This window comes from Mytilus trossulus, unplaced genomic scaffold, assembly GCF_036588685.1.
Source record: "Mytilus trossulus isolate FHL-02 unplaced genomic scaffold, PNRI_Mtr1.1.1.hap1 h1tg000122l__unscaffolded, whole genome shotgun sequence".
Lineage (NCBI taxonomy): Eukaryota > Metazoa > Mollusca > Bivalvia > Mytilida > Mytilidae > Mytilus > Mytilus trossulus.
The window spans coordinates 1,525,562-1,539,100 of NW_026963298.1; the positions used below are offsets into that span (position 1 = coordinate 1,525,562).

Consider the following 13,539-nt stretch of genomic DNA (forward strand, 5'->3'; position numbering starts at 1 on the left):
GTTTTACCATTGTGTAAGGGACATAATCCCCATTGATGGTTTATATAAAGCCATTATAAGACAAAACTCTTAAACCAAATGACCTTGACCCATAGGGTCTTTTGAAATGGCATTGTGAAGCAATGACATTGACAAAGGTTACAAGGTCAAAGGTCAAGGTCATGTACATATGTGATTTGGGGCACTACTTGAAGAGTTTTATGTGTGTTTGCCAACCAACCAACCAACCAACCAATCAATCATGATCATGATTAATCAACCAATAATGATCATGATCAATCAATCAATCAATCAATCATGTTTCCCAATCAGTCAATCAATCAATCAATCAATCATGTTTCCGTCTCATGTGTTTATCATAGGGTTCAAGATCTTCTTTGTTTCTTCTTCGCTGTTTCAGTTGACCCTATCCAACGTGTTTAACCAACCAACCAACCAACCAACCAACCAACCAACCAACCAACCAACCAACTAATCAATCAATTAATCAATCAATCAATCAATCAATCAATCATGATCATGATCAATCAATCATGTTTCAGTCTCATGTGTTTAATATAGGGTCCAAGATCTTTGTTTCTTTTCCGCTGTTTCAATTGACCCTATCCAACGTGTTTAACCGTTTAACCAACCAACCAAACAACCAACCAACCAACCAACCAACCAACTAATCAATCAATTAATCAATCAATCAATCATGATCATGATCAATCAATCATGTTTCAGTCTCATGTGCTTAATATAGGGTCCAAGATCTTTGTTTCTTTTTCGCTGTTTCAATTGACCCTATCCAACGTGTTTAACCGTTTAACCAACCAACCAACCAACCAACCAACCAACCATCCAATCAATCAATCAATCAATCAATCAATCAATCAATCAATCAATCAATCAATCAATCAATCAATCAATCATGATCAATCAATCATGTTTCATGAAACATTGAAATTTAATATTGTTCTTGCGTCACTTCTGAAAAAAAATCCACATGTACTCTGAAACTACAAGTACAATCGACCTCAAAATTTGCAGTCAGCAGGGCATACATGTACTAAAAGTTTATAAAAAAATTTGGTGCAGATATCTCTCAAAGCTTTTCCTAGAGAAAAAAAATGGCAATGCCGTAAAAATCGCTTGCTAGGTCCGTAAATCTCAGTGAAATCCTACAATAAAAATGTCCGCTCCTGGATTGAAAAACTTATCTGTTACAAAACTTGTGCTGACAAAATGTACATTTTAAGAAAATAATCCTTAAACGTGTTTTAAAGTTACACCGGATCAATTAAATCCAAATCATGCACTGCTGGTGAACTGTGAACAAAATGTCAATTTCCTACAATGACAAAAGAAATTACATTGTGTACATTCCATCTCTATAGATGTTGTCTGTTTAACGTCCCCACCTAAAAAGACTAAGTTTTTGTTAATATAAACCCAAGTCACGTGGTGTCTCCTCAATCTGGCGCGCGCGCTGTACCTAAAATAAAATAAAAACTTTCCAAACTAAACATGAAACTTCTCCGGTAACACAATAATATAGACCCCATACCGAAACAAACAAACAAACGAACCCCCCCCCCCCCCATAAAATCAATTTCAAAGGGGGAAAGACCGTTTACAATTGCTTTTTAAAAGCAATTGATTTATATTTATATATGTTTCCGTAATAATATATAAAAAATGGTGTCTTATGAAATAGACGGCATATGCATAATATTACAGGCATCGAAAACTATATTAGCATGTGAACTATGAACAACTATCAAAGCTAAAGGCTAATACGACTTTCCCGAATGATGACGACTATAACACCGAAGATGATGACGTCGTCGATGAAGCGTTTTCTAGTATTTCCACCATCCACACTCGACATAACATTTAACAAACATGGATGCGTCAAACAGTGTAACGTGTGTTGGTATATAACAAAATAGATGCTCACAATATAGCTCGATTAATTTTGTCAAAGTATTTATGGTGCAGTTTATAAGTAGTAAAAAAATACAGAATTCGTGCAGCATCGTGAAGTGCAGTTTCACCATCCTGTACATAATGACATACAATAGTTTTAACATATCATTGAATGATAACTATAGCAGATTATGACAAATAAGAGAATAAAACAACACCGTGTCATTAAAATGTTATTAAAAAAAATAACTGCAAAAAACTTATTATCAATTTAACGAATGTATATGTACTTGTGTATTATTGTAGTTAACGATTCACGTGTAGTGAAAATTCATTATGTAACTGGCGGTGTTGTTGTCGCCGTCATCTTGTTCACATCGGTTACGAAAAGATGTTCGGTCAGCGTTGACTATCGAAACATAACCAGCGTCAAAAGGTAGTTTTGTTGCTCACTCTATGCAATAATCTGGCGCCAATTGTCGAAGCTATAATTCCTACATGTACAATCGAAATAAGCTTATGATGACGACAATAACACAGCAGAAAATGACGCCTTCCCTGAAGCGTTTTCTAGAATATCCTCCATCCGGAACGCTCAGACATATGGATGCGTCAAACGGTGTAACGTGTGTTTGTATATGAAAAAATAAGATGCTCACGATATGGCTCGATTATTTTGGCATATATATAGTGCAGTTAACAAATAGTAATAAAATACAGAACTCTAAAGTAATATAAAAAGGGTGAGGTCAATTCAATTTGAAGAAATCAAACGTTATACTATGTTAACAAACATGTTATTTGTCGTTGCTTATATAAACACGTAGTACATAGTTTTTTGTCGGTTTTGTTGATCATTTACTTACTGTGTTCTGTGCATTTAGATCAATACCAGCATCAATAAGCAACATGGGGATTTCCGTGTTTCTTTGTCGTGCAGCAAAGTGAAGTGCAGTATTACCATGCTATACATAATGACATGCAATAGTTTTAACATATCATTGAATGATAACGATAGCAGGTTATGTCAAATAAGAGAATAAAACAACACCGTGTCAATAAAACGGTATTAAAAATAATAAACTGCAAAAGCTTATTATCATTTAAACGAATGTGTATGTGTTTGTGTATTATTTTAGTTTACGATTAACGTGCAGTTAAAATTAAGCATGTTAAGGGCGGTGTTATTGGCGTCATCATCTTGTTCAAATTGGTTACGAAAAGATGTTCGGTCAACGTTGAGTATCGAAACATAACAAACGTCAATATGTAGTTTTGTTGCTCACTCTAAGCAATCGTGTTTTCTGTTATTCTATGTAAACCATATCATATGTTGTGTTAAATTACAAAAAAACAGTGCAGTTTCAGAAGTTTCGAGTACTTTTATCAGTGTGCTCTTATATAATTTGTATTCGGTTTACATTTTCATTACATGTAAGTTGAATATTGGTTATGTTTTATGTTTTTGTCGTATGCTATTATGAAATTTATAAAACTTATAGAAATATCAACCCGGATACCAATCTTTATTGAAAGGTGGTGTTTAAATCGATCAATTACTAACCTGTTTCATGCCAATTTAACGCAATTATAATGCAACCTGTACTAGTAAAACTGTTCACAAACCACGCGTCATATAGGGAGATAGATAATATTCATAAATATTGTGTTTTGTTAACGTACTGTACATGTATGTTTTATTCCGTAAAAACATAATTTGGGAACTCTACTAGTACATGCTAAGGATATGGTTTTATCAATTTACGGGTCTTCTGTAAAGAAAACCAAAGTTGTACTTGGGAGTTATGCGAAACAAAACAGGTGTTCGCAGTTAGTATATAAAACATGTGTCATTCACTTGAACGAGATAATAGATTGTGAAAGAATATCTAACAATGGTCAAGATTTGCGATTGTTCCGTGAAAGATCTCGTATCGAACCATGAATATAATTGAAAACAAATTCTTCTTCAAGGGATGGACGAATCATACCAAAGGGACAGTAAAACTCATAAATCAAAAATAAACTGACAACGCCATGGCTAAATTGAAAAATACAAACGGACAAACAACAGTACACATGACACAACATAGAAAAATAAAGAAAAACAACACGAACCTCACCAAAAACTAGGGGTGATATCAGGTGTTCCGGAAGGGTAAGAAGATCCTGCTTCATATTTGGCACCCATCGTGTTGATTATATGATAAAAAATCCGGTAAATAGTCTGATTCGGTAGGTCATATTCATGACAGGGCAGGGGATTGTAGTAAGACGTAAGGAACATATCCGATATCATTTGTGAAACGTTATTCCATAAAATGTACGACGGGATGATTTCAACTTCATCATTTGTAACTCTTGATTTAATAGCTTCCTTGTGAGCAGCAACCCTCTATCAAGAAATTCATGATAGGAAATGCAAGCACGGGAATATCGTGTCAATTTGGAGATATATACCCCGTATGCAGGTGCTGCTGTAATATTGCTACTTAGAAATGGAAATTCAAAATATGTGAAAAAATCACTGAATTTTAAAACGCTGAGCAAATCCGAAAAAAAAAACAATCATGTCTTTCAAAATGATTCAATTTTTTAAACAATACTGTGCAGTCAGGTTTTAAAATGATTAGAAATAAAGAATTGCACTAGAAGCTCATCACATTTGAAATGTCATTGATTGTAAGCTTCATCACTAGAATTGTTACAATATAACCTAGTGTTCTCTAGATATATTATCTCCTCAACCTTAGGATCAGTTTTCAATCAACAATGTTTTTTTTTCTTCATTTTTTGCTTTCTACAGTGTTTGTTTTGAAAAATAAAGATAATTTGTTTAAACCAACCACACAGCATATATATTGATGCAGTAAACTTTATGTTTGTTATTGTACATAATTCAATATAACTGTAAAAAGTTATCAAAAGTACCAGGATTATAATTTTATACGCCAGACGCGCGTTTCGTCTAGATAAGACTCATCAGTGACGCTCAGATCAAAATAGTTAAAAAAACCAAACAAATACAAAGTTGAAGAGCATTGAGGACCCAAAATTCCAAAAAGTTTAACGTATAATCCACTGACCTGACTTTGTATATTGAGACAGTAAGTTTAACGTATAATCCACTGACCTGACTTTGTATATTGAGACCAGCATCGATCAGCAATTTGACGATATCTGTATTCCCGTGCATTACAGCAATGTGCAGAGCAGTGTAACCATACTAGATAGACAACAAAATAACAATATTAACATAATATGAAATTAATCAGGAATCAATCTATTACATTAATGGGAGTAAAACAGCATTAACTCACCCTAAACTTAAAGTCAAACTGGTACCCGATATCAGATTATAATATTATACTATTTACCGGGTTTATAATAACATGAGCAACCAATAGGTGCCACATCTGAAACAAGATATGTTTACCCTTAACCCTGAGATCACTTACACTTTTTGTGGGGTTCGTGCTACTTAGTCTTTAGTTTTCTATGTTTTGTGATGTGTTCTACTAATTGTCTGTTTGTCTTTTTTTTCAAGCCATGACGTTGTCAATTGATTTTCGATCTATGAGTTTGAATGACCCTTTAGCATGTTTAGTATGTGTTGCCCCACTTTTGTATTGATACTTTATGTCATAACATTAGTGAATTGAGCAGACACTTTGTTTTTATTGTCTTGCATTCTACAAAATGTTCCTCTATCAGGAACACGCAAATACCAGCATTACCTTGTTCTGGGCAATGCTATCAATACCAGCATCAATTAGCAATTTGATGATGTCTGTGTTTCTGATCCGTGCAGCATTGTGAAGTGCAGTTTCGCCATTCTGAATATAAAAACATACGTTTAAAAATGACATTGAATGATGAAGAAAGCAACTAATGATAACAAATTGAATAAAATAACATATTGTCGCACTATTTCAAGTCAATCAAATTTGAATAAGAAATTATCAATACATTGTAATAGGAATATGACACTTCTTGTCCATTCGTTTTTGATGCGTTTTGTTTTTTGATTTTGCCATGTGATTATGGACTTTCCAAATTGATTTTCCTCTGAGTTCAGTATTTTTGTGATTTTACTTTTTACATTCCAGTAAAATATGATGTAATAAATCTAAAACATTAAAATCCGTATCATAAAAATCATCATCATACAAATTAAAAAACAATGAAGGCTGTACCCAAACGTTTTCTTTGTATTTTCTACTTTCAAGTCCATGTGATATATATTTAAACGATAATCAGTTGGAAATAGAATGTAGCAACCAATTATTTTATTTCAGAATTACAAGGCTATACACGAACCCACTGTGTAACATAAAAGACTTTGAAAGGCGTGCATTACTTGATATATGTATATATATGTCTAATTACGAGACACCTCTTTAGAACATGACATACTTTTGATAATATCACCTTTCAAATAATTGAGGTAAACCAAAATTTGGACTCCGAAAGGAGAAAACAAAGAGAAAGTTTCTGAATGCATCAGTTCATACTCTTGAACCTGATGGACTTAATGAGAGGGATGAAAAACAGTTTTACCCAAAACCAAAGAAACAATTCATGAATTTCATTCTATTTAACCAAAACAACTATTTTTACATTGTCTTATCGGGGCCTATTATAGCTGACTATGCGGTATCGGCTTTGCTCATTGTTGCAGGCCGTGTGGTGATCTATAGTTGTTAATGTCTGTGTCATTTTGGTCTTTTGTGGATAGTTGTTTCATTGGTAATCATACCATATCTTCTTTTTTATATTTGTTTAAATTTAAAATTGTAATTTACAATAAACGGCAAAAATATGTTTTATATAGACCATCAATCAATAAGTTAAACTTTTAAACGAATTGTGTGTAGCTCAAGCTACAAAGATATTTTTTGTCATGCATCCGATTTCACCTAGATAGATGCACACGCCCGATGAAGCTTATATTAATATTGCGTGAATAATATATAAAATATAACAACTAATTTTATAACACTCATTAGTGTGTTAAAGTTACATTCTTAGACACTTATATAATTTAATTTAGTAACTGCATCAGTTTATTTACAAACTGATCCACATCTAGATAGATTGAATGTTGAGTGTTGCTATTTTTAGACACTATATATATATATTCATCTGCACATGTGAAATTTATTTTTTACGCCTATATATATATACGAGTCTAAATTGAAAACTACGTTCAAACCTTTGATTGTGTTGGATAAAAACCGCAACTTTTATACGTGTGCATGTTAAACAAATTTCGTTGTAGGAAGGTCTAAAAACAGCACAAACAACATTTTCCAAAAGACCAAACAAGTGAAAATATATATTTAAACAAAACGCATTTGACTAACAGGTCGAACAACTGATGTTCGTTAACCCTGCGGACTGCCATTGGCCATTGCCAAATAAAATTGATCACAAAATGTAACAAAATGGATCTTAATATCAATTTAATACTAAACAGAAAAAAAAATATTTTGTGGCCACCATATTATTACACAATCATATGTTATCAATATTTTATTAGTACACCAGATCCGGATTTCGACAATAAATGTCTCTTCATTGATGTTAGGGATCAAACAGTATTTGGAAGGCCATATACAAAGTACCCTCATTTTTAGAAAAAAAGTACCCTCATTTTTCGATAGACTCTTGAATTTTAAGAGTCAATATAGGATGAATGGATCATATAAACCGGAGGTAAAATATGATACAAGCCCAAACGAAAAATGTAAACGAGTCAAAATTGAAAACTACGTTCAAACCTATGATTGCGTTTGATAAAAACCGCAATTTTTATACGTGTGCGTGTAAAACAAAATTCGTTTATTTAATGCTATAGATAAATGCAAAAAATATAGCAACACTGACATGTCGCATTACGTCTGAGAATTATGCAGTGCCGATAATACTGATTGGTGGTAATGTGAAGGGGAACGTCATACGTATTCATGGATATCTGGTTGAGGAATAGAGAATAGCCAGTGATAACCTAAAAAAGGTTTGTGTATTTGTATATGAAAGAGGTTTGAAGTACTGCATAAAATACCAATTACAAAAATCAAACAAACAATTGAAGCGTGTATTTGTATACTATTACCGTAACTCACATAGTCTTGATAGTTAACATTTACTCCTCCCTCTAAACATCTCTTTACTGTTTGCGTGTCACCACATCTTGCAGCAGTAAGTAGAGCCTGTATAACATAAAACAACTGTTCGAATGTAAAAATAATTGATATGAAAAATAAACAAAATCAATAAATTAAGACACAACACTTTACATCGGGGCTTCAGAAAATATCCTTATTCTCCTAACTTGTACATGAAGGATCCGATCAGTACACATCATGTAAGAGGATGCTGACATTCTACAATGCGTGTACTACCGATATAAAAATAACCATGGTCTCTGCAAAACTAATCAATTCAAAACTAAAACAAAAATAAAAAATTGTGGATTTTTTTTTCTGTCTATGAAGAAATAACATAACAACATTGGTGCACACTGAAAAACGCTAGTAGCGGGTTATCTAACAGTGTGCACCACATTTATTTGGTGTCATTTCAAATAGACAGAACAATATTACAGTCATTTATTACATTTGAAAATGCCTGTACCAAGTCAGGATTATGACAGTTCTTGTCCATTCGTTTTTGATGCGTTTTGTTATTTGATTTTGCCATGTGATTATGGACTTTCCGAATTAATTTTCCTCTAAGTTCAGTATTTTTGTGATTTTACTTTTTTCTTATAATTTAATTCTAAATTCCATTTTAAACCGTAGAAAACCATGAAAAACGTAATTAGTAGTTAATTTATTACAGTGTCACAATCTAACAGTATACATAATATATTATACATCAGATAAGAACAGCATAACAATATATTAGATTCTTGCCTTAAGAGACATAGGAGACACTTTTCCCTCATTGTCATTAAATCCATACACAGTTAAAAACATTTTTCAAAATTAAAAAGAAAAAAAAAGATAATTGATTTAAAAATCTTAAATAATATGCTAATAAATTATAATAAAAAAATTAAGTTCTTTAAAAGTTATAAATTTATCTTTCTCCTCTTAAACGTCAAATGCAATGTTTTAGCTACTTATAATTGAATTTCATCACAAATCATAATATGATTAAATTTTGATTCTACACTCCAGATAATAGAAACACAGTTTGATAAAAAGGGTGAATTTAAAAGTTCCTCTCTCAAGTCCGAATTTAAATTACAGTTCATTAACAAATGTTATTCAGTATCAATCGTATTGAAAACTGACAAATTCTTTCATTTAAAGATGTAACTGGCTAGGTGCATCGTCCTGTTTCAATGGCGTTTTAGTTTGTAACCCACGGATAACTACTGTTTCATTTATTAATGACTCAGATTATATTTGCGTTATTGTTCTATTATTGCATTGCTGATTGCTTGTGTTAATTTATATCATAGTTATTTAGTTATTAAATGACGAAAATAACTCGCTTATCGGATTCCTTAGCAGATGGTTCGGAAATAGATTGTACATTTTGTTTGTGTTATTTATGTCAGGAAGTCACAACAGACCAAATGAAATCGTCAGATGAAGGATATACTGTGTTGGGCAAAACATTTCATAGCTGCTTGTATGAATATGAAACGTGCAGGACTTAAAACATAACCAGGACCACTCATTCTGCCTGACGATGTAACTAATATACGTAACCACGACTTTCTATTCATGAGTTTGCAAAAACGAGTATGAGTTCTTAAATTATGTTAAAGAGTGAACATATTACGGCCGAAAAAATATCATGGTCATCATTCCATTTTTTACGAAGACTGTTGAAGGGAGTCTTACCTGCTTAATGTCATTTTGTTAACAACAAGCAAAGCAGTTGCTACCATAAAATATTCGATGGATAAGGTTAGGTATATTGTGTCGTTTTTTAAATCTGGTCATATTCCAATAATAGCAGCAGACCAGCCGCTATTTGTGTTGGCAAAGCAAATTCAATAGGAATGGTCAAATGAATACGGCGAAAACAAATTCGTTGTTCGGTGGTATACATATTGATATGGCATGTTTTAAGGTTGTGTGTGATTTATTGCGGGATAGTGGTTGGATAGATGCTTTCTCAGAGACCGATGTTGCATAATCTGGGACCAGAGAATCGTTCTTGTCAATTTCTGATACTCCAAAACCTAGACTAGCCCATCAGGTAAACGCATGTATATTGTTTGATTTGCTAATGTCTGCTTATGAACGTTTTAATAACGAAAATCCCGATGAATCAATAGAATTTGACGATTTTAGACAATGGTGTAATGAAAAAAACTCATTTTGAAATTTGATATTATGTTCTTAAAATTCAGCTGTTGGTTTTGTCGTACATTTTTTCAAAGGTGATGGTAATGAGCAAAATGATGTCAATATTTAATTCAAGATGGCCACCGTGAAACAGAATCAAAAACATGTTGGCCTTCCCTCTAACATGATAAAGTACGACCAAAATAACGTATGTGCCAAATCCTATTCTTGTATCACTATTTGCATTATTTTTTACAAATTTCTGTACTAAGCAGCCCCAGTATTTTGTTAATTTCGCATTTTGATTTTTGATTTTTTAATTTTTGATTATGTTATCAAAAATGAAAAATAGGCTTAAAGAGGGGTACATGTTAATTGCAAAACGAACTCAAAGCGTAACAAAACAAAACAAAACCAAAATGAACTTAATGGTGCTAATAAGTTGATGTATAAAATACAGAAATTGGAGATTTATTTCCCGAGGGTATCACCAGCCCAGTTGTCAGTACTTTTTGTGCTGACATGAATTATCATTGATATGATAATATTTATAAATTAACTGTTAACAAAATTATTAATTTTTTACTAAGGCTTTTCTTTTTCCGGCATAGATTACCTTAGCTGGATTTGGCAAAACTTTGAGGCATTTTAGTCCTCAATCCTTTTCAACTTCGTACTTTATTTTCCTTTTATATTTTTAGGGGATTCGAGCTTCACTGATGAGTCTTTTGTAGACGAAACGCGCGTCTGGTGTTTATACAAAAATTTAGTCCTGATATATATGATGAGTTTATTTGTAAGTGGTAAATTGGATCACAAACTAAATATTTCTCAAAAGCGGATGATGTATTTTACAACAAGAGACACGACTTTGATTATCACCATTTGTTGTAAGGAATAAAATGAAGCACGAAATATATCAAATTATTTTTAAATTGGACGTCACATGATATAACAGAATCCTGATATGTTGTTGTTTTCATTTGCATCGATAGTTCAACCAGCATTAAAAAAAATTTTGAACAAAAATATCAAATATAAGCTAAGCATATCAGAGATATTTTTCAGAACTATTTGGATTCCGTAGCGTCCAACATTTAGGAGTAATAGTAAAAACTAAACACCTTGCAGAAGGCGAAATAGTATGGTAGCTAAGGATTTATTATGTATATATTTTGTGCTGTACTTAAGGGAATAAAAAAGCTTAAAACGTGTTACATGCTTCCCGCTATACACGCTGACATAAAGAGTAGGATAACATATTTAGTAGCTTGGAGCCAGTATACTGTTCAAATGTATTCAACGTTAACATCAAACTCATCCTGCTAATATTGTAATAGCTGAATACATTCATACCATATAAACTTAAAAATGCGCAAATGGTAAATACGGGTCTATCCCTTAATACAAAACAAATCTCGTTTCCTGCGTATCACAATGATAGACGAGCCTTTTTTTTTTTAGGGTCAAATGGTTTGACATAGTAATAAGGCAACTGCATAATGTTTCTTTGTTGTTTTTGGTTATTTTTTGTTGTTAATTTTTTTTTTAATTACACAAAACCGAATTGAAATTTACTCAATGTACGCTTCCAATTCACATATCATCCGGGTGGCTACGTTATTACCGGTGACCTCGACATTGTTAATAACACTTACGTTCGAAACGTGTTATCGAAAGGTCCAACATAGCGTGAGCCGAAATCCATCAATTGGAAATACAACTTTTAAATTTTGATGGATTCAGTCTAAGATTATACAAGGCAATGGGCTAGACGTGAAATAAAGACGTATATACTCTTTTCGAGTGAATTAGGGCAGTGAGGTAGTTGATACAAATCAGAATCTAAAATCTGAATGGGTCTTTCAATGCCCATGATACGTCAATCTTTAAAGACCCTACTGTTGCAAACCACTTATCCTACTTTCATGAGAAATATGTTGTTGTCCCCGCATACAAAGCCCCAAACAACATCGTGTCGGTGTGTAAAACTCTTTACATAAACTGCTTGATAAACCAATTAGGTATTGACAATTCACTTGTAAACCCAATGTATACCCTACGAAACTGTTCAAAGAGGAAATCCTAGATAATCATAAGTTTGTTATATTTTCGTTTGGAATTATAACCAAAGATGAAGAACTGGATCTTCCATCACTGTATTGGATACCCAAACTGCATTAATTTCCTTACAAAGAACGGTATATTGCTGGGTCTTCGACGTGCTCAACGAAACCTCTTTCTAAATTATTAACATCTATTTGATCATCAATCGAAGACGGACTTTAAAGTTATTTTGAAACTGCCTATTCTAGAGGTATCGTGAATCAGAGGTGCATACTTAAAACATCCAAAGATCTTTTAGAGTACCTAAAATCTAGCTCTCTTTCATCTTGTTCATATTGTAATAGTATTAACACATTTGACTTTTCTGACCTGTATTACACAGGTTGATATTGCTTTGCTGCATAAAAAAGAATGGCCAACAAAGATACACGTATCTTGTTTCAGGAATGTATACACAACAAAGAGGCCGCAGTCTTCAATGCCTCATGTAGAATTGATAAGAAGTTGATAAGCAAATATGTTAAAGTTTACATTGGTAAGATAGCCCAAATGCATAACCCTATCTTTATACAGCACTATTTTGCCTCTGTTAGTTGTCAAACAGTCATTAATAGTGCGATTCCTAGAAATATATTACAACCTTGTCCTCCGAATTAATTCAAATATTGTTTTTATATTTTACAATAAGGAGCATTACTTGGAACATTGTGTGTTCTTATCTTTATATAGATTTTTCCTGTTAACATACATAATAAAGAAAATCGTTAAAACACACATATATATATATTCAAATTTTACCTCCTCAAGCTGTCTACTGTTTGTTTCCATGCTGATTGTAAGATTTCTGAAAAAAAGATATACTTGAGGTTTACTTACAGTTACCATTTTACTTTCCTCGATTTCACATATAATAATTTATTTGAATGAGGATAAATATGTATCGGATATATCAGTTCGGACAATAAAATGGTTATAGTATCAAATAATGGCAAGTTATTTTTTTTAAATGATGTCCTCCTCTAGTACTCCCTTTGCTTTTTGGTTTTTATTTCTTATTAGGTGAAAACAAGTGGAGACAGGTTAATGTTTAACAATATCGAGTGCACTGTATGTTATTACATGTAGAAAATAATTATCGATCCAAATTAGTCTTAGTCAAACTGCTATGTATATCCAACCAAGTTATTCAAGTTTTTACAAAAAAAATCACATTTTTGCAACAGGTCAATTTTTATGAAACTAAACCAGT

General features: G+C 32.5%; 1 protein-coding gene and 1 long non-coding RNA gene across 2 annotated transcripts in view; both read right to left on the bottom strand.

Moving 5' to 3' along the window:
• The window catches only part of LOC134700084 (uncharacterized), a 47,284-nt gene extending 43,800 nt beyond the window's left edge, over positions 1-3,484 (bottom strand). The window contains exons 1-2 of the mRNA XM_063561454.1: positions 3,476-3,484; positions 2,778-2,876 (exon numbers count right to left, since the gene is read on the bottom strand). Coding sequence (XP_063417524.1) covers positions 2,778-2,876; positions 3,476-3,484 — 108 coding nt within the window. The remainder of the gene's footprint in view (positions 1-2,777; positions 2,877-3,475) is intronic.
• A 2,164-nt stretch (positions 3,485-5,648) lies between these two features.
• On the bottom strand, positions 5,649-13,136 carry LOC134700134 (uncharacterized). Its single transcript, XR_010103786.1, has 3 exons — positions 13,089-13,136; positions 8,040-8,126; positions 5,649-5,747 (listed from the first exon to the last, which is right to left on the bottom strand). It is a non-coding gene; the product is annotated as an uncharacterized LOC134700134 (long non-coding RNA).
• Positions 13,137-13,539: the final 403 nt, after the last annotated feature.